The sequence below is a fragment of the Lacerta agilis genome, chromosome 15 (genome assembly GCF_009819535.1).
Source record: "Lacerta agilis isolate rLacAgi1 chromosome 15, rLacAgi1.pri, whole genome shotgun sequence".
Classification (NCBI taxonomy): Eukaryota; Metazoa; Chordata; class Lepidosauria; order Squamata; family Lacertidae; genus Lacerta; species Lacerta agilis.
The window spans coordinates 23524985-23546826 of NC_046326.1; the positions used below are offsets into that span (position 1 = coordinate 23524985).

Sequence of the window (21842 nt, forward strand, 5' to 3'; positions counted from 1 at the left end):
GTGAGAAATGAGTGGCAGGTTTTTTTGTTCCTTGGGTGTCTTTATTCTGCCAGTTGGAGCCAGTATCAGAGGTCAGAATGAATCAACAATCATGGAAATGTACTGATAAGTCAGGGGTGTCCTGATCTGCACTGGGGTGGTGGGCTGATTTGGGGAGAAAATAAAATGCAAGTTTTTTGTTATGTGCAACTACTGCTTTTAGAGAGAAAGGTAAAGGTAAAGGGGCCCCTGACCATTAGCTCCAGTTGTGTCTGACTCGGGGGTTGCGGCGCTCATCTCGCATTACTGGCCAAGGGAGCCGGCGTACAGCTTCCGGGTCATGTGGCCAGCATGACTAAGCCACTTCTGGTAAACCAGAGCAGCGCACGGAAACGGCATTTACCTTCCCGCCGGAGCGGTACCTATTTATCTACTTGCACTGTGGGATTTCGAACTGTTAGGTGGGCAGGAGCAGGGACCAAGCAACGGGAGCTCACCCGTCGCAGGGATTCGAACCACCGACCATCTGATCAGCAAGCCCTAGACTCTGTGGTTTAACCCACAGCACTACCTGCGTTAGAGAGAAACAAGTCATAAAAAGTGGGGGGAACAGAACACATTTGTCCTCTGACTATGCCTCTCTTTGAATCTGCTCAGATGAAGCCGGTTCAATACCACTGCTCCTGCATTGCTCAAAGACCAGTAGCGAGTGCTGGACTCGAAACACAGCAGAGCCCATGGCCCTGGACTATAGAACATGTCAAATTGAAAATTAGGTAGGGCTCAGCCACCAAACACACACAAAACCCCTGCACAAAGAAAACTGGCCTCTTCCTGAATATCTGGTTTTCCATGTGGAGTGTATTTGGGGAATATCTGTATGGCTGTTATGTGGGAACGACAACCAACCAGATTTCTGCACCTGCTTTCTAAAGTGGCACAGTCCAGGAACAACTTGACCAAATGATCGACAGGCAGTTCGTATTGGTGCTAAGAGTTCCACTTCCTGAATTACAGAGGCAGATTCCCATGACTCGGTGCAGCCCTATTTATAGATGGTCAAATAGCCATATGCGGCCATAGGGTGGGGAAGGGTTGGGTGATGAGAGTAGGAGGGGCTGTATGGATACAGACTGTGTTAATCCCCATAAAATTTAAAAGACCAAAGAAAGATCCACCCATTCTGCCTGCCCCCTTCAAATTTTCTTTATATATACATTCTCATACAAGGTGCCCTCAGTGTCTCTTCACTTTCCTTTAAAAAAAAAGTAATCTCAAAATGTTAATTTTGTGATGGTATTTGATCTACTTCAAAAGCACAATAGTATTTGCCAGCTAAAGGAAAGTAACCCTGTACAGGAAAATGCACTTTTTAAAACCCTTAACCCTAATTAGCTAAGATGCATAGACAGTGTGGAATCAAACCACTCTTTGGACTAATGACAGATCTCTATACAGTTCCTGATATTTAAAATAATAATAAATGAAAAGGCAAGTTTAGGGTTTTTTTTCCATTTATGGCACTATTTATCAAAACAATCAACTGGGGGGGGGGGGGACAACAAACAAGCCTTTAAACCAAGAAGGCTCTTTTGTTTCCAACTATGAAAAACTCAGCCTTTTTTATTTTTTTTATTTTACTAAAATCCAGAACTCAACAAGTTGCGAAATCTGAACGACCAGCAGAACTGCTCATGTAGGCTTCCCCTCTGTGATGAGGAGCCCCTAGCCTTCATAAAATTAAAACACAGCCCAGATCTAGCTTACAAAAGGAGGGTGGGAAGGAATTGAAAGGCATTTTGCTTTTTTTAAAAAAAAAAACCACCAGATTTTAGATTTTATAACACAGGAGTTGTTTCCGATGGCTGCCCTCCCCTATTTGCATGTGTCTGTTTTATTTACAGCAAAACAATAACCCTGCCAGGCTGCAGCAAATCATGGAGAAAATAAATAAAGGAATCAACAGGATGCATCCCAAGGAACTCCCATCCTTTTTGCTTGTTTCTTGCAAAGTTGCTCTTTGTTGACAGCGGGGGCTCAGGCCTTGGACACGGATGCAAACAGGTGCACCTTGGCTCTGAGAGCTAGGATGGTGGCTGGTGCTTTGAGTGAGCAGCAAGAGGTCCAGATGGAGGATGCTGCGTTTGGTTTTGTTGTTCTTTTTTTCTTTACTTTTTTTTTACAGCTGCACTGTCTGTTCAAATTTTAACCCAACTGTATTTAATTTCTTAAATAAAATTAAATATGGCTTTTAACAGCCAGAAGCCCCTTGAAATCTCTCACGCCTGCGGTCGCTGGGGAGGCAATGCTTAGGAAGGGAAGCGGAGCCAGGGGGCTGTGGTTAAATGGCTTCCTGAAATGGCCTGACCCAACCAGCAGCTAGGAGACCAGGTGCCAAATCCCATTTTTTTCTTAAGCAGCAGCTGGGAGGTTGGGTGCCAAATTCCCTCCTTTTTTTCTTCAATTTGGAGCAGGGGAGAGGCAGCTTGGAAAATGCAGTCTGATGCAGCCACCAGCAAGAGGTCTTGGAGATGTCATCCGAGCAGAAGGGAATACTCCCCAAATGGTCACCAATACGGGTTCCTGCCTGCGGCTGCTGCAGTGTTTGGTTATGAACCATGAAAGATGAAACTGAGAAGCAAGAAAGCAGCCCTGTCTACAGCTTCTGCACTGCAACAGGGATGGGGAAGCTGTGGCCTTCTGCACATTGCTGAGCTCCCAACCAGCCCCAGTGGCAAGGGATGATGGGAGCTGTAGTCCAGCCATGTCTGGTGGACCACAGATTCTCCCCAACCATCCAAGGTAGTATAATTCTTGGTTGTACCACTCCATCCTGTGTCTAGGGTGGTGGTGGTGGTTGATATTACAGAAGGCTCCCCTGCATGGCAAATGCCTGTGATTTGGTAAAGAGAGATTGGCTAAGCTAGCTACTCCCAGCTGCCCAAGTTTACCACATGCAGGGAGATCGTTAAAAAAAAAATATGGCACGCACAAACAGACCCCTGAATTCTGAAGTGGTACAGTCTCCACTACGGTCATCTGGTGAAGTGTGCAGATGCAACAAATGTGCAGAGCAACATTTGATACAAATCCCACTCGCAGAATGCTAAGACTACAGGATCGCTGCGCTAGTTCCCAAGACTGCATGTGCAGACTTTGATTTTACTGGGTGCATCTCTTTGCTAAAACGCCCCCCTCCTCTTTTCCTCAGTCTCCTTTTTGGGCTCTGCAAGATATGCCAATTGTGTTACATTCACCATTGCGAGGGGGGGTGCCCTATGACAATGACTCAGTGCTGTGTTTCTAAGGGACGCCAGCAACTGAGGGCATTGGGAAAAGCCCCACACCCCCATGCTTATCAGTGGCTGCAGGAATTTGTCGCAGGGCTGTGGAGGTTCTCAGTGCAATGGCAGGGATCCACCTAGGCAGGGGCCCCTGGAGTTACAGCAATAGTGTTAGGTGCTCCATGCCCCCAGCGGCAAGAGTTCTTGGTACCCTCTTGTTCGAACTGCAACTGAAAGCATGCAAGCCCACAGCATGCTGTGAATGTGGAACCTTCCCCCACTTCAATATGGCTTTCATGTGACTCCCCACCCATGGCTGGCATTTAAAGGACCAAACTGAAAGCAACTAGTCGGGTGCCTTTCCGGTTAACAATAAAAGACGCCTTGGCTTGAACTCTTAGACTAATGCGAAAATTGTGAAAAGTGCTGTCCTACCCAGCCAAACGACCACACTGGGGGACTAAAAATGGAATAGTAATAAAAAGATTCCCTTTTCTTCACAGTAAGGAGGTCTTCAATTGTCTAAAAATCCCAGCAGATGAGCAGAGAGGTCGGCTACTTGCAGGTGTCAAAGAGAACAAAAGGATGTCCAACTCAAGCCGAATTGTTTGTGGATCAGCTTCTTGAATCCAGTGGATCCCTGAAAGGCCTTGCACACTGATCCCACAGAGATTCTCCACATTTTTTGTTCCAGACAGGGCAAGAGAACCAGCAGCAGAGCTGAACTCCTCTAGGGAAGGACTCCTAGATACGTTGGATTTCCTCCCCACTTCCAGTGTTTGAAGTCAGCCTCTTAAATTCATTGACAGTGTGAGCATTCAGCAACAGGATTCCACCCACGCCCTGGAAATTCATCGATGGAGACGGGGGGCACACCTTTCACAAAGATTTGGAGGAAGAAGTGGAGCCTTCCAAACTCTCCCTGCCTCCCTCCCACAAATCCATTTCAGACGCATACCCTCAAATGAACCAGTTGGGGTGGGGGGGTGAAGCAGTCAGGGATAAGCCCCCCCACCCCCTGTCCTGGTTCAGCCCACATACTGGCTCCGTCCGAGGAAAGGCAAGTCTGTGGACTGGATGATTCGCCCTGCAGCACGCTCTTCAAAAATAATGATCTGAGAAGGAAATGGAAAGAAAAGGAAAAATTTGGCACAAGTAACAGAATCCCCTTGACTCTGCATTCATACAAAGTAGTAGTTGTTGTCGTTGGCATCTGACAAATGAAAGGCGTATCTGCTGGGATTAGTAAGAGCTAGAATACTTCTATGTGGTTCATGTACTTCTAAACTTTCACAAGCACATTCCCCACATTTTCCTCAGGGACAGTGAAGTCATGGTGAGGGGTGTACAGGCCAACATTCTCCTCCCATCATTCCTTGCAAGCCTTTACTGATCAAACTCCATGTATGCCCTGGAAGCAATAAACCTGGAGGGAATTGGCTTCTCTAGTGCATTGATCACACATAAGGAAAAAGTACTTCAGGTGCCTAGGCTTTGAAACCTGGGTTCAAAACTTCACTCCGCCATTAAGCTCACTGAGGGACCTTGGGCTAGTCATAGTCTTGCAGCTAAAGGGTTGATGTGAGGACAAATAAGGAAGGAGAACCATATGTACCACATTGAGCTCCTTGGAGAGAACGTGAGATATAAATGCAATAAAAGAAACCAGCTTTATTTTGTATTGTTCGCACACATCCTTTATGTTATAGGGAACATTTCTCAGATTTACATCCAGAAGCATAAAACATAAACAACCACATGAACTAAGAGAGTTCATAATTCTTCTTCCCTAATTAAGAGTCCACTCCTAGCCTTCCATGCTGCTCCGCTGCTTCAACAACGAAGGATCAACCGTTTGTGCAAATGCTAATCGCATGTCATAGATATATTTTAAAAAATGTAAGCAGCTTAACTCAGAGCTGTTTTTTTATCATGCATACTTCCCCTTTAAAACTGTTTTTATTTTATCTGCATTTTGATCACTATGACTATGTCCACGAGTTTTAAAGTCCTGCTTTCGTTGCTGCTTTTAATGAATATATTCTATACTAGAGATATTTTTTGATTAAGCGGTATACAAAATATTGCTAAACAAATACATGATAGCTGACCATCAGCCATTTTGGTATGGCTGATATGAGCTGTAGTCCAACAACATCTGGAGGGCGGGGCGTTGACCTACCCATGGAATCTGCCAAGGTAGGTTGTTACAGGTTTTGTGGGCTCTGAGTTATGCTTAGGCAGATGCAGAGGAGGAGAGTCCTCCCCCCTCCCCCCCTCCGCCAGTCAGGCAACTCACCTCATTGTGCCCTTGCTGGAGCCATGTGGCTGGGAGGTAGAGTGTTCCTTGAGGGCCAATTTTCCAGTAGCGGCCGAGGTTCTGCCCATTGACAAAGACGACACCCTTGCTCCAACCCTAGTAAGCAGAGATGGGTCAGGAGTGCAGTAGCAGAATATGTGGGCATTCTAGAATGCTGCTAACATTTCTACAGATGGCCTAGGAGAATATGGGGAAATGGCAGAAAACTTTCACCACCTCCTTCTCCAGACTTGATGCTGCCATAGAAGAGCCAATGTGGTGTAGTGGTTAGGGCATCAGCCTAGGACCCGGGAGACTGGGGTTCGAATCCCAACTAACCCACAAAGCTCACTGGGTGGCCAGTCATTGCCTCTCAGCCTAACCTACCTCATAGTGCTGTTGTGGGGAGTAAACGAGGAGGGGGAGAGTCCTGCATGCCACCTTGAGCTCCGTGAAAGAAAGGTGGGACATTAAGGCAGTAAATAAGTAAGAAAGGAAAAAGGAAAAAGTTATAAGGGTGCCTACAAGACTCAGCCAAGCCCACTTGGGGCATGACTGGTGCCACACTTTCCTACTCCCACTGCAAGAATAAATAAAAATGCATACACGTGTTTTAGAAAGTGTCCTAGGAAAGTGGAAGTTTTTGAAGATTTATCGTCAAATCAAACCTAGATCAATTTTCTTTTAAGTATACCGTAGAGCAAAAATATCAACTTAAGGAGTTTAGAATGTGAATACTAGGTTCTCCCTGCACCTCACTCCCACATTCCTCAAAAAAAGGTGCTGACTAGGTCTCACAAGTTGACTTCATGTGGAATGCAAACAAATTCAGTTGTCTGTTCCTTTGAATGAGGCTCACAGTGTACAATCCAACCAGCTGCAGCTAATAATGTTCTAATCAGTGCACAGCAATGGCTTGGATGTGCATCACAAGGAATGCATAGGTTTCCAACAATGCGATGACAGTCTGGAAGGCGAAAACACGCAGGTATAAAGGAACAGATTCTGCACACCTCTAGCTGTAGTAGATACACAATTCTTGCTGCCAAGGACCCTGTTATCTAAAAAGAAGCCCAATGGCTCATCAACAAAGGCCCTTCTCTCCAGCATCTCTTCTTAAGGCCTCTGATCCAGCAACTCACCTCTAACTTCAAGAAAGTGTCCTGAGGCATATGTTGCACCTGAAGGGTCCCTCGGAAGAACGCTGGGCCCATTGCGCTGTCAGGGACGGCGCTCCAAGGAGTGATCCCACGTAGGCTGAAGGGAGAAAGATGAGATGATGAGAAGAAAAGAAGAAGCTGCATCCCAGGATGGAGAATTTCAGGGACCAGTTTTGATGCAGGGACGCTTGTGAACGCTTTGAGGCTGCATCCTGGTTCAAGTCCACTTTGGGAAGCTGAGGTCCAGCCACGCATCAAAGGTCACACACACCCTCTTCTCCATCCTGCCCCAGTCACCCCCCAGCACACTAAGAGGAAGTCACGGAATATCAACTTTTCCACAGTTGTGTGATCTGGCTCTCATTTGGCTCACAGCAGCAAAAAAATAGAATTGTCCTGCTCAAGCCCCCAAGAGCTTATGCTAAGTATCTGGGGGAGCAAGACCTGGGGGATGATGTGTTCTCAAAGGTTAAAATTGCTCTTCCTTGCACTGTACAGGGAAATTTCAGAAGGGCAGAATGGAAAAAGGGCCTCAACCACAACTGCTATAAAATGCTCACATTCAAGGTGGACAGGGTCAAACATGAGCCCTAGAGGATTATAGCAACATAAAGAAGCCATCTTATTATACCAGGTCAAGGTATGTTTCCATATAGCCCTGTATAGCCCACTATGACTGGCAGCAACACCCCAGGGTTTAGGTACATGCCTTTCCAGTCACCTGTTATTTAACCCTTTTAAAACCAATTGTTGTTGTTGTTCAGTCGTTCAGTCGTGTCCGACTCTTTGTGACCCCATGGACCAGAGCACGCCAGGCACCCCTATCCTCCACTGCCTCCCGCAGTTTGGCCAAACTCATGCTAGTCGCTTCGAGAACATTGTCCAACCATCTCATCCTCTGTCGTCCCCTTCTCCTTGTGCCCTCCATCTTTCCCAACATCAGGGTCTTTTCCAGGGAGTCTTCCCTTCTCATGAGGTGGCCAAAGTACTGGAGCCTCAACTTCAGGATCTGTCCTTCTAGTGAGCACTCAGGGCTGATTTCTTTAAGAATGGATAGGTTTGATCTTCTTGCAGTCCGTGGGACACTCAAGAGTCTCCTCCAGCACTTAAAACCAATACCTCAAGGTAATCGCCTCTCCCCACAGCAAGCAACCTGGACCCTGCAATTGTCACCTGGGGCCCTTCTTTGTGTGCCCCATCTGCAGAGGTCTGTAGGGTGAGAACATGAGGTCAGGCCTTTCCAGTGGTGGCTCCTCGCTTGTGGAATGCTCTCCTCAAGGATGCTTGCCTAGCGCCATCATTACATTTCTTTAGGTGCCAGGAAACATTCCTTTTAATCAGGCCTTTGGCTTTTAACTATCTGTGGCCGTTTTGTGTGGGTGGGATGCTTTAATACAGGATTTTCTTGATGCTGGTTTTAACATACATTTGTTTGTTTTTGCTTAAGATATTGTAAATCACTCTGAGCTGCTGTGGAAAAAACAGCAACTATTAAATTTAATAAATAACACCAACATCATAGCCGGAAAAAGTCTCCAAGGATGGAGATGGGTGTGTGTGTGTGTGTGTGTGTGTGTGTGCTTGAATAGGATGAAAAGGCTCCTGTTCAAAAGCTGGCTGGAATCCTGAACAGGAAGAGAGCTCCTTTTAAGAGCTCGGAACACACCACAACATCCTGCCGCAGGTTCCATTTGCTCCTTCTGTTGCAGTGAGGGCTAATTGCTGAGTAAGAGATGCAGGAGGGAGAGTGTTCGGAGAAGGCTTCAACAACTGGCATTTCCATGATGCGGCAACTCCCCACCACCTGCCTCCGAGGAAGGCAGCAGCTTTCAACCCTCATCTAACCGTGTTATGGTTTCTAGGCACTGTTACATTGGCAGAGCAGGACAGCTATGAAAAATGATCGCCTGCATCCCTCCTTGCACAAGGAATATTCAGCTGATTCGTATACCTTGAGACAGACAAACCCTCACCAGTTTTGTTTTGTTTTTTCTCTTTACCTTTCCCATTTCTGATTCCCTCCGGCTCACACCTCCAGGTTGCCACCTTGCTATCAAGAGCAGCCCCAGTGTGACCGCTCAAGAGATGAGATGAGCAGTCTTTCAAGAAAGGCAACTCCACCTTCCTCTTCTCACCAACCAGAAACCGCAACCTCGAGAAAGGCAGGCGAGATGGCTGCACGTCTACGGAGGGACGGGGAATGCCAGTTCGCATTCCATCTAATCCCTTCCAGCTCCCTGGGGCTGTGTATATTTTCTTATTAAAAGGCCCCTTTTACATGCCCGGAGGCGACAATGCTGTAACAAACTCCAGGGCCCTAATCCAATAAAGGGGCTTCCTTCAGATGCGCTAAGTCGTTGTCGGCAGCAAACTGGGAGATGCTCTACGAGAGGTGAGATCGCTGGCTCAGCAGAATCGCACCACTGCCCTGTACGTCCGCAAGGCAAACAGGTTTTAAATGGCTAATGGATCATCTAGCACAGTTCTGGAGAGAAGAAAATGGACTGGGGCCTGAGCTCTGTTCAGGATGATCCACATGTGCTGCGTGGGTGGGTGGGACTTCTCTGAGTAAGAGTTATTTTCTGGGAAGAACAGTCAACATTGATCCTGTGCAACTCTCTAAGGACCAGGGGTGTGTGTGTGTGTGTGTGTGTGTGTGAGAGAGAGAGAGAGAGAGAGAGAGAGAGAGAGAGAGAGAGAGAGAGAGAGAGAGAAAACAATGATGTTTTATTTTTATCTACTAAGCCAGGCTTTGCCCACCTGGTGCCCTCCAAATGCTGTGAACTACGACTCTCACCAGCCCCAGGCAGCAAGGTGAAGCCTGTACGTACTAAGCAATACACACTGTTGTGTTGTATGCAATACAACAGAGGTAAGGATATACTCTGTGTGCAATAAAACATTTAAAATATCAGTAAAGGTCTCTCTCTCTCTCTCTATTAAATTTTATTTTCTTTTGAAGCAAAGACCATTTTCTGCATTAAAAAAGGGAGGTAAGACTTCCGGCGGCTGACGCCATTACGGGTGGTCGCGGGTTGCTTCGGCTCCGAAGCACCCGGTCCATCCCGGGGGTTAGGAGCCCCGCTACCGCAAAGCGGGGCTCCGGTTGGGGTGCGGGAAGAGCGTCCCGCACCCTGGGCTCCCCGGCTGTGCCCGCTGTGGCTCCGAACCCTTCCCTCGCTCCCCCTGTAAAGGGGGAGTGGGGGTGAAGGGACTACGGAGCCGGGCTTTAGGGGACATGCCCCAACCGGGATGTAAATGCGGCGACAGATCCCGAATTGAGCGTCGAAGTTCTACCTGTGATGTTTCGATCTGAAGAACCCGGTAGTTGTGAGTACTAGAATTGGACTTTATAGTATGTTTTTTGGACGACCCGGGGGAAAGAGAAAGGCAGCCTGCCTCCCTCCCCTCGGATGAAACAAGTTAACCAGTTTGAGTGACTGCTGCTACAGAACTGGCTACAAAGTATTTGAAGTTTGATGAGTGAGACTGTTAAAATTTCCCTCTGGGGAGCGGATTGGTGAAAGATATTTCCATTTAAAGTTTTAGTCTTTGTACTCTGGCTTCAGGAAAAAATGGCGACGAAAAGTTTGAACTGAGGTGAACAACAACTCTTACAAAGGAGGAACATAGAGATAGGAACTGCAATTTGATACTTACTCCCACCCCCCTCCTCCGTCATGCTGAATTTTGTTTTCGAACTGGTCTTCAACCCTGGATTAACGGATGAACAAAGGATCATCGAGCTGAGAGTGGAACTTATTTATCGGAAGGTGAAAGCCTTGTGTGGGGAACTGAAAGAAGGTTTACTTCCCACAGATGAGGCTTTTAAAAATTTTGATACTTTGGAAGGACACCTTTGCAAGGAGCTGAGGGGGCTGTTTGAAGGATGGGGAGAAGTGGAGGGGCTACTCCGGGAAAAATGTTCGTTTTTTGGGGGTGGCAGCCCCAAGACGACGATAGGTTTTGTTATATCCAGTCCCCGAGGTGTGAGCTCGGGGGCAAGGGACAAAGAATTAAGATATTTACAAGAAGAAGAAGAATGGTTTCAAGAAACGGAGCAGCCGAAAGAAGATGAATTGGATACCCTGAAACTCGTTGCAAAGAGTGCTCTGAACTGTGCCTGGATCTGTGGTCACTTGGAAAAAGAGGACAATGGGGAACTTGGCTCTGGTGTCACCAGGAAAAAGATAATGGACAGAGGGGGTGTGGGGTGAAGCATTAAGTAAAATATGGTTTGATACGATGTTCTGGAATCGGAGTGGGAAGACCCATAGTTTTTTAGTTTTGTTTTTTTACAAGAAAGGAGATATCTGAAGTTATATGTTATTAGCAGCAGATTAAAGGACAAAGGAATAAGCTAAGAACTTGTTAAAATTTTTATGATGATTTCTGAGGAGATGTTGTCAGTATATTTAGTATAGGATGAAGTATAGAACAAGTTGATTAAGACAATTGTTGTGTTTTATAAATATAATTGTGTTATATTTTTAGAAGTAATGGTTAAAGAAATAGGTTAAGGTTATAAAACCGAAGGTGAAAAGGCAGGGGAAGTCACGGTCAAGATTCGGAAAAAGAAATTTTTTGATGAGAGGTTTAAATAAGAGGAAGAAGCTTGGCAATGTTTGTATTTGTTTTATAAGTTTATTTGTTTTGTATTTGTATAACTGTTGGTGGGGATTTGGGTTTAGGTGGTATAAGAAAAAATGCCAATAAATTTTTATAAAAAATAAAAAAAATAAAAAAGGGATGTAAATGCAGTGCTGTGCAGTGGTTAGAGCACTGAACTAGGACGAAATAGACTGGACTCAAATTCCCACTCAGCCAGAGGTGACCTTTGGCAATCACTCCCTCTTCACTCGGGGGCAGGGAGACGTTTTCTGCCTAGGGATGTGCTTCCTTGGGCGCAATCATTGGAAACAGGTCATGCCAGCAGTCGGGGGGGGGGCAGGACTAGAGTAATGAGGGGACAGAATTGTCTCTTCTCTGTCTCATAGAATCGTAGAATTGTACAGTTGGAAGGAACCATGATGGCCAACCCCACTGCACTGCTGAAATCTTTTGCCCAATGTGGGCCTCGAACCCATGACCCTAAGATTAAGAGTCTTGAGTCTCTCTTTTTGCCACCCACTTCTCCCTCCTCCCCCGTCTTTCTCAGTTATCAGGTGACTTGAGGAGGGACAGATCACTCTTGGTAGAGGTCAGACTTGATTGCTTGAAGAGCCCTTTTGAGATTAGGCTGAGGCCTAATGCACCCAGAGGGCCACAAGATGCCAACCCCAACTTAGCCTAACCTACCTCACAGGGTTGCTGTGAGGACAGAAACAGGAGGGAACTATTTACCCCATTCTGAGCAAACTGGAGAATGGACGGGCCACCAAGAGAATACATGAAAGCTTCCCCGGGCCAAAATGCTGCCTGTGTCCCACAAGCGACACCCAGGTGGTGCCCAGCATGTCTGTAAAAATACATTTTGAAGTCATGCAGTGTTAAGCACAGCGGCTTTCAATTGCTACAAGAGACAGAAACAGCCATAAAGTGGTCTGCAAAGACTGTCAGCGGTTTTCAAGGGGAGACTGATAGGAAGAACAACATCCATAACTAGGGTTGCTTGAAATTCATTTTACTAATATATCTGAGGATCACGACAGAATGATTGTTCAGATTCTGTGGGCTGGAGAAGAGGTTTGGGAATCACTGCCCTAGACTGCACCCACCTCAGGCTACAGGTGAGCAGCTGCACGATTAATCCCCCCCCCCTGCAGTAAATCGCTGCTACCCAGCGGGAGAGTGTATGCCCACGCTGCCCATTCTCCTCCTGCTCTCTGTTGCCAGGTCAAGCCTGACCTGGCAGCAGAACTGCTATGGCTAGGCCATGGCTGAGGAAAGCAGGCGGCAGCTTTGCCAACCACTCTTTCCCTGCTTTCTGCCACCAGGGCAGGCCTGACCCGGTGGCAGAGGCACAGCTTCTGTGGCCAGGGGCGAGGCGCCATGCAGCCAAGGAGGGTGAGCAGCAGCATTGCCAACTCTCCTGCTCTCCGCCACCGGGTCAGATGGAGCGCTATGCCCCTGGTTTTACCCATCCAAACATTACATATTTTTGATGAGGCCACTGAGCAAAGCTGAGCTGCTGGGCTTGAGCAGAAATCAGAAGAGGCCTGAAATGTAGGCATTGATAAGGAAGGGCTGCTGCAGTGCTCTGCGTGTTTTCGCAAGCTACCTGGTCATGATTTGCCAGCTCACTCCGGGACCAGATGCCGGCTTGCCTGGCAGGTGGAGTTGCTAACTAGGTCTTGTCCCTCTGCCAAATGCATTAGCTGTAAATAAGGGAAAGAGGGAAACAAGTAGTGACAACGGGGTATGCGGGTGTTGAGTATCTGCACAAACCTTTCTATGAAGCTGGGTTTCATGTCCAGGCTGTAAATCTTGAAGTTCCTCAAGGCGGTCTTGTTGAGATAGATATCACCAATTAAGCCTGCAAGAGAGACAAGAGTAAATGTCGAACTGAGCAGTGAGGCTGATGAATCAACTCTGGAAGCAGAGGGAATGAGCAAGCTGTGCTCAGCAGCAGCTGTCCTCTGCAGGAAGATCAGGGCCCGTAAGGCCCCTGCTGGTATCGAAGAGAGAGGGGAAGTTCCACTGTGTCGGCAGAAGTCATTCCACTTGTTGCTTCCCCAGATTCCAGTCACTGAATCATTGCTACCGTCCAAAGAGCTCCTTTAGCCCAAAGGGTTGAACACACCTAGTGGGGATTATTGATCCAGCTCCGACACTTTAACTGGCATATTGCTGCATCACGTCTCAAAACACAAACTCGGTTTTCATTTCCAAAGCTGTTTGCCAGGCAGCACTGGGAGAGCGAGAGGCAGCTGCTCAAGAAACACACATCCAAATTCCCCTTTGCAGCGAGGAGTTAGTTCTGCAGCTACTTGAACCTTGACTCCTTGCACACTTGCCGGGAGTCTTCAGATTATAGGTTACATATGTCTCAGAAGGCATCCCAGGGATGAGAGCAGGTGTGGAGTAACTGAGGTGAACACAAAGGACATTAGGAAGCTGCTTCATACCATCTAGCTTTGCCTTTGCCTATCTAGCTTAGTTTTCTTGACAATGATCGGCAGCAGATCTCCAGGGTGTCAGACACAAGTCTCTCTCCCCCTACCTGGAGATGCTGGGGGATGAATCTGGTACCTTCTGCGTGCAAATCAGCACTACTAGTCTTCCCTCAAAGGGTAGGGGTGAGGGGCTTGGGTGCAAATAGAATGGGAAAGTAGGCTGCATGTTGTTCAAGAGAATAAATAAATTAAAAGATTTCTCATAAAAGGCTGTGGCAATGAGGCAAAAAATCCTCTAATCCCCTGCTTTTCAAGCTGCAGTAGAGTTGGCTGGTGATGTACTGCACTGTGTGAATGGATCTTCCACAGATCAGCTCCCTGCTCCAGAGCAAACCACACACAATCACAACAGAAGCAGGCAAAGAGAAAGAACAGCCAGCCAGGGGGTGTTTGTGCCCAAAGCAGACTCGGGCAAATATTATTCCAGAAATGCACTCGAGAAGACTCACAAGCAACCTGGCACATTAGATCACACCAAACTGGGCACCGCAACACAAGCTGTACCAAACTCCCCGAGCGAGAGGCTCCATGCGGCTGGCCATTCTCCTGTCTCCCATGCATCAGTTTCCGTAGCTGGCTGCAACTGACCAAGCATTAAGGTGATGAAAGCAAAGGAGTGAAAGAGCGAGTGTGTTATGCCTGCCAAATCAAAGCTTCGGAAGCACTAATGTGGCTCTGAAATAAATAGCAGGCGAAACACCAAACAATTGTTCAGGTAAGAAATGGCTTTAATGGGCCATTTATGCACAACCTTGTCAAGGAACTCCCCTCCCATGAAAGATCTGCCTGGCACCTTCTTTGTTAACCATTAAGATTCCAAACAAAGCCGGCTCTGTTTAATGGGTCTTTAGTAATTGGTTTTAGTGTTAATTCTATTGCTAGTTTTGTGGCGGCTGTGGGTTGTGTTTGGTCAACTTGGGTGAGTGTGCTTTCTTGGAGATCATTTGTTTTAAATGCTATTTTTTCTGTATTGCACAGACATCCACAGGAGTTGGAAGACCCCTCAAAGGTAATCTAACCCAACAACCTGTTAGTGCAGGAAATCTACTACTAGAGAACCTGTTCATCCAACATCCCTGCTTAAAAACCTATCCTGGCAATGGCAAAAAACCTCCATAACCCTGGCTACCAACTGTGGCAGTGGGTGTCATATTTCCTATGTCTCAGTTCTTTGTCAGTAAACCAGTGTGGCCTACCACACAAGCCACAACAAGGCAGTGATCCCGTTACTCTCAGATAATTACGAACAGGGCTAGTATGTGCTGGCATTCTTAGGGAATGAAGAAAAAACACACAATGTCATATTTGGCACAGAATCCAGCTTGCTAAGGATTTTACTTTCTTTTTAAAAGCAAGTTTCTAGTCCTTTTGACTGCAAAGATACACTCAGAAGTGCATTAGCACCACCTGTTGAGACCTCAGGAGCCAGATAGATTAAGGTATCAATGGCTTGGGGCAGGATTTTGAAATATTTCCTGCTGTCCCCCGCAACTAGTAGAAGCAGAATAAATTGTGCAAAGAGCAACTATGCAAGATTTGCATAAATTATGCGTTTCCTCTAAAGAGGTTACAGAATTCAGTTTCTGTTGGGGGGGGGTTAAAAAAGCAGAGAATTAAATAGAGTCCTGCTTATTGCATCTTCAGAATGGGAAAAAAAGAATGGTGAAGCAACCCACTAAAAACATGATTCTTTAGCATTAATGCAACAAGGGGGGGAAGTAGCCCAACCCACCTTTCCGCTGGTTGTTCAGATTGTGGCCATAGTTGACTCGCCCACGATTCTCGACAAGGAGCCGGAGTTGCCTGTATCCCTGTAAGGAACAATTAAGGACAGTTCCCTATCTAAGAACAAGGATACAGAGAAATGAAGAAATATGGGCAGGAAGAGAACTTGCTCTGCCTCTTAGGGTGAAGACAGATTTAATATTGGATTGCTCTCAGCATTTCCAGAGCAGCCTCACTGCTCTAATAACGTTGCATCTGTCTTTACCCTGAGTAGGTAAAAATGCTCCATCTGTCTTTACCCGAGCACACCTATTCCTCTCTAGGGCTGAGTTCTAAAAAGTTTGCAAGTTAAAGCGGAAGCTGCTTTGGCGCAGCACTTATTGGCTTGTCACCAAGAAATCTCCGGCAATCTCCTACTTGTGAAGCAGTTTCATACTTGAAAAAAAACAAAAGAAAACACTTATCAGGTGGTTGGGGCTTTATAAAAATCAAATGAAGGGATCAACACACTGGTCATTTCATCTCTTGCAAAAGTGGACTGTGGATCACACTGGGAGCTTCCTTTTCTATTATATCTGTCTTCAAACTTGGGAAATAAAATCAGCAGCAGACAATGTATGCTTAAACACTCAGGCAGCAAGCTTCAGTGGGTTTAATCAGTAGATTTATCATTAAAACCTCTAGCTAATTTGTCTCTGGGGGCCATTTTAATTGGCTACAGAGAAAGTTCAGCCAGTGGAGTTAGTTGCAGGTTCAGCCGGCAAACCTAAATACTGTTGTTGGAGAGTACATTTTAGTGCATCTACTCTTGTGGCTCATCCAGATTTCCTTTTCCATTGTGCTATCTTTCCAGGCACTGTAAAACTCCATGTCCGAGCAAGGGTTTGTTTGTTTGTTTTTTGTCCTGGCACTTTTTCCAGGAAAACTCAGGTTTTACCACTGATTTGGAGGAAATGGCAATCCATGTAAAACCTGATTGCGGTTTGCTCCAATTCAGGGGGAAACGTGGGTTTTTTTAAATGGTGGGACAAAATAATAATAATCAAACAACTCAGACATGGAGCTTCAAAGGTTGGACTTGTGCCTAGAAACACAGCACAAGAGGAAGTCTGGATGAGCCCCAAGAGCAGACCCGCTGAAATTAAGATTCAACTTGCTGGATTCAACTTGCCCGGCATGCCAGCAGAAACTGGTGCGAGGGCACCCACCAGAAAACATCTGGGAAAGAGATACAAATGGCACTTGTTGCCTGCAACTCACTCTTAATCCTTCCGACTGCTTACCTGCCCATCAGGAATTGACAATTGCTGTTTGACGTAATCAAGGTAGCCAATATGCAGAGTATTAAGAAACACCTGTGGGAAAAGAAACAGCCAGAGCCTCATTTGTCAGTTGTGAAAATCCAGAGGATTAGAAGGGGATTTAGGGGCTGGAGGGAGGAGCAGAAATTCCCCCTCACCCAGCAGCAACAGGGATGGCTGGGGTCTCTTCCAAGCTTTGACTGTAAGCTTATTATGATAATCATTTAAACAGCACTTAAGAATAGGGGAAAACACATTTATTAAAGAATCCAGATTATGCAGGATCAACAGATATGTTTGGGTGGCTGATACCTGACACTATGCCTCTTCCCACATAAACCTCCCTCTGGGTTACAATCTGCTGCCAAGGTGCTTCATCGGGTGCTTTTATCTGAGGTACACTATGCAATAAAAAAATAAGTATCTGAAGGACGACCTTCTTCCCTACAGATCCTCTCGGGTGTAAACATCAGCAGAAGGGGCCCTCTTGGTGGTTCCTCCATCTTCAAAAGCACAGGAATGAGAACCCATGAAAGTCACCATCTCTGTGCCTATTCCCCAAATGGGGAGACTCCCTCCCTTCTCTGAATCTTTACAATACAGTTCTCAGCCTGTAAATAGTACCCAAAAATGCATTTTAAAAAATACTTAATTTAGGATAAAATATGTTTAGAAATGCACACACTGAGATAAAACGCCTATTTAAATACTTAAGTGGATACAAGTCTTCTTACTGATTTTTCTTTTTAAATCACAAACGGATGCAAAAATGGGACATTTAACAGACTTAGGAATGGGCACGCACGCAAAATGGACGCAGCCTGGAAACATCCTTAGCTTTAAGCACATGTCTAAAAACACTTAGGTTCTACAGAGAATGGGAGGGAGTGTTGTGTGGAAAGCTAGTGAGACATCAGGGATTCAACACGTCTTCACTCCGAGAGTGTCAGTAGTGTTACAATAGCCTTGCGCTTTAGCCAGGAGCGGCTCACCTGCTACAGCCCTCGAGGTGTTGTTGGATTCCAACTTCCATCACCCTCAGCCGGCATAGGGAAGGGCTGCAGCTCGGCTCAACACCCGCTCTGCAGGCAGAAGGCCCCAGGTTCAACCCCTGGTATCTCCAGGTAGGGCTGGGAGAGACTTCCTGCTTAAAACCCTCTTCTGTACCCAGCACAGAAACCAAGCAGGATGTCAAGAGGGCAGCCCTCCCTTCTATGTCCAGCATAAAAATGAAACTGGATACTGCAGGAGGGACAGAGTTCTCCACCCATATATTTTTCTGCATGCTAGTTAACTTTCATGCTCTTATTTACAAGGTTGCATTACGGTCACTCAGCTAGTTAAAGTAACATTAACGTCTTCCCCACCCACCCCAGACCCCCAGCAGAGGCTGTTGACCTAACCCAATTACAAGCTCCACCTGTGCTCTGTCCCGGACATGGTCATGTGAATGGAGCTCTCCTCCGCCGGGTATGACAGTCTCGTACAAGATATATCCAAAAGCTTGCCCGTTCCCATTGTTCACCGGGAGGTTCTCCATGTTAACGGGATGCTCGGATTTCAAGGGCTGCAAAGCAGAAATCGCAAACTTTCAACAAAATCCTAAGCGTGTCGTAACTCAGGAATACGTTCCATGCAGTTCGATGGTACTCTCTCTGTCTGTGCACAGTAAAACAGCTTTATGAACACACACACACACACACACCCTCATCCCTGGGGTGAGCAGACAGAATCTTAACTTGAGTCCAGAAGATTTCATCTGGGTTTCTTGGCTTGTATATTTGTCAGATTAAATTCCCTTATATTGAGACAAAGGGAAGGCAGAGGTGCCAATTTCTCCGTCGTCTGGCAGAGAATCTTTCCTCACTTGACTGCGACTACAAGTCCCAGATTCCTTCGCAGGAAAATGAATTGCCAAGGGCCTTCTCCCCAGTGTGAATCAGACATACATGAGAGGTCTGGAGGGTGGCAACATGAGAACGGGCCTTCTCTACAGCAGTTCACCGTCTGTGGAATGCTCTCCCCAGGGAAGTTCGCCTGGCACCTTCATTACGCACCTTTAGGCGCCATGCAAAAATGCTCCTTTTTAACCAGGCCTTTGATTGATCTGATTGACATCCTATGCCCTTTCAAAATGTGGTTGGGGGCGGTTATTGGGTTGTCTTTATTTTGATTATATATTTTGTGGTTTTGCATTCTGGTGTTGTTCTGTGAGCCGCCCTGAGACCTCTAGGTATAGGGCAGAATATAAATTCAACAAACAAACAAACAAAAGCCATTTCACATTGATGGTGATGAGACCAGAAGTCCTAGCCTGATACCTGTTGGGGAGGAAATGCTCCAAAGGGTGTGCCTAAGTTTCTGGGGAGCCTTAATCAGGGAAAAGGATGGGCAATGGGCCACAGGATCAGGGAGATCACAGCGCTACTTACAGCAGGCTGTAACAGAACTCTGCTTACCCTGACTATGCTCTTGACCATTCTGTTAGTGAAACGCTTGAAACATCCCTAGCCATGAGCTTACGCTGCTTTTGCGTGCTTAGTTCCAAGTGTGTGGAAAGGGAGGGCTCAATTCCATCAATGAAAGGGTTTTAGGACTGGCTCACACCTGCATATTTACGCCTTGCTAATTGTCGTGTCTAGCATATATTGGAGACTCGTACACATTATACTTGCATGCAAGCAGTCAACAGATTGTCAAAGCGGTTGACAAGCTTTAAGCACAGATGTTGGGAACTCATCACAAACCCTCTTCCTGTTGGCAAGTAGTCTTTGCCACACTGTTTTGAGCTATACGCAGCACATTGTGTGACAAGACTAGCCTTGAAAGCCAGAAGTGGCCATGGACTCGTGTGGCGTTCCTTCTTATAGGCTGTAGTCCGCGGTCCCACCACAAAAAATAAAAATAAAATAAAATAAAAATAAGTACATACCTCTACCAGAGATGGCAGCACCTCCCACAGGGAGATATACTGCTGCATCAGGATCGCCCCATACGATGCCTTGTTTAAGATTATAGGAGGTAGAGGACGAGGCATATCTTTTTAAAAAAGAAAAAAAAAGTGACTTCTCAAGTGCCCCAAATTGCTATTGGCTTTGAAATTAGCATATTCGCCACATCTGAACTAACACTCCCCTAGGAGGGGAAACCCCAACCCTCTCTCCAAACCTTTGAGATTTCCCAGTGTGGTTCAACTCCACTTTGTTTCCATTTTTTACTGTGTCTTCTCACTATTCCTCTGCTTCTTTACCCTTAAGTCTCCCTGGCCTCGCTTGCCCTCACCGTAATTTAATCTAATAGGCTGTGGTGACCCCACAAGGTTTTGTTTATGGGAAACTGGGGTTACCTAATCTCAGACCCAGAACCTGTTGTTTTGGCATCACTGACAAAAGGCGGCATGGGTCACCACAACCAAAAGCGTTAATGGTCAGTGAGGGCAAATGAGGCAGAGAACACTGAGGTTGGAAATGTTGAAAGATGAAAATAACACCAAGAAGCAGCAACAACAGAAGCAAGAGTGGCAGCCATGCCAAGGGAACAAAAGGTGCTAGACAGCCTCCGTTCACAAGGAGGCGAAAATATATGCGAGAAACAGGAGGGAATTTTAATAAAATGAAGACACTCGCAAAAATTAACAAAGATATCAAGAAGAGGTGGCAAGAATACACAGAGGAATTATACCTGAAAGATATGGAGGTCTCATACACCCCAGGTAGTGTGGTTGCTGACCTTGAGCCAGACATCCTGGAGAGTGAAGTCAAATGGGCCTTAGAAAGCCTTGCTAACAACAAGGCCAGTGGAAGTGATGATATTCCAGCTGAACTATTTAAAATTTTAAAAGATGATGCTGTTAAGGTGCTACACTCAATATGCCAGCAAGTTTGGAAAACTCAGCAGTGGCCAGAGGATTGGAGAAGATCAGTCTACATCCCAATCCCAAAGAAGGGCAGTGCCAAAGAATGCTCTAACTACCGCACAATTGCACTCATGTCACATGCTAGCAAGGTTATGCTGAAAATTCTACAAGGCAGGCTTAAGCAGTATGTGGACCGAGAACTCCCAGAAGTGCAAGCTGGATTTCAAAGGAGCAGATGAACCAGAGACCAAATTGCAAACATGCGTTGGCTTAAGGAGAAAGCTAGAGAGTTCCAGAAAAAAAAATCTACTTCTGCTTCATTGACTACGCAAAAGCATTTGACTGTGTCAACCACAGCAAACTATGGCAAGTTCTTAAAGAAATGGGAGTGCCTGATCACCTCATCTGTCTCCTGAGAAATCTCTATATGGGAAAAGAAGCTACAGTTAGAACTGGATATGGAACAACTGATTGGTTCAAAATTGGGAAAGGAGTACAACAAGGCTGTATATTGTCTCCCAGCTTATTTAACTTATATGCAGAATTCATCATGCGAAAGGCTGGACTGGATGAATCCCAAGCCAAAATTAAGATTGCCGGAAGAAATATAAACAACCTCAGATATGCAGATGACACAACCTTGATGGTAGAAATTGAGGAGGAATTAAAGAACCTTTTAATGAGGGTGAAAGAGGAGAGTGCAAAATATGGTCTGAAGCTCAACATAAAACAAACTAAGATCATGGCGACTGGTCCCATCACCTCCTGGCAAATAGAAGGGGAAGAAATGGAGGCAGTGAGAGATTTTGCTTTCTTGGGTTCCATGATCACTGCAGATGGTGACAGCAGTCACAAAATTAAAAGTCGCCTGCTTCTTGGGAGAAAAGCAATGACAAACTTAGCATCTTAAAAAGCAGAGACATCACCTTGCCAACAAAGGTCCATATAGTTAAAGCTATGGTTTTCCCAGTAGTGATGTATGGAAGTGAGAGCTGGACCATAAAGAAGACTGATCGCGAATAATTGATGCTTTTGAATTATGGTGCTGAAGAAGACTCTTGATAGTCCCATGGACTGCAAGAACATCAAACCTATCCATTCTGAAGGAAATCAGCCCTGAGTG

At 46.1% G+C, this 21842-nt stretch overlaps 1 protein-coding gene across 2 annotated transcripts in view; it reads right to left on the reverse strand.

Moving 5' to 3' along the window:
* Positions 1-3741: 3741 nt before the first annotated feature.
* The window catches only part of LOC117059766 (beta-galactosidase-1-like protein 2), a 70261-nt gene continuing 52160 nt past the window's right edge, over positions 3742-21842 (reverse strand). For both annotated transcript variants that reach the window (XM_033171584.1, XM_033171582.1), the window contains 8 exons: positions 19796-19902; positions 18284-18430; positions 16846-16917; positions 15570-15648; positions 13110-13197; positions 6705-6819; positions 5563-5679; positions 3742-4378 (listed from right to left, as the gene is read on the reverse strand). In XM_033171584.1, coding sequence (XP_033027475.1) covers positions 4292-4378; positions 5563-5679; positions 6705-6819; positions 13110-13197; positions 15570-15648; positions 16846-16917; positions 18284-18430; positions 19796-19902 — 812 coding nt within the window. In that variant the 3' untranslated portion in view covers positions 3742-4291. The remainder of the gene's footprint in view (positions 4379-5562; positions 5680-6704; positions 6820-13109; positions 13198-15569; positions 15649-16845; positions 16918-18283; positions 18431-19795; positions 19903-21842) is intronic.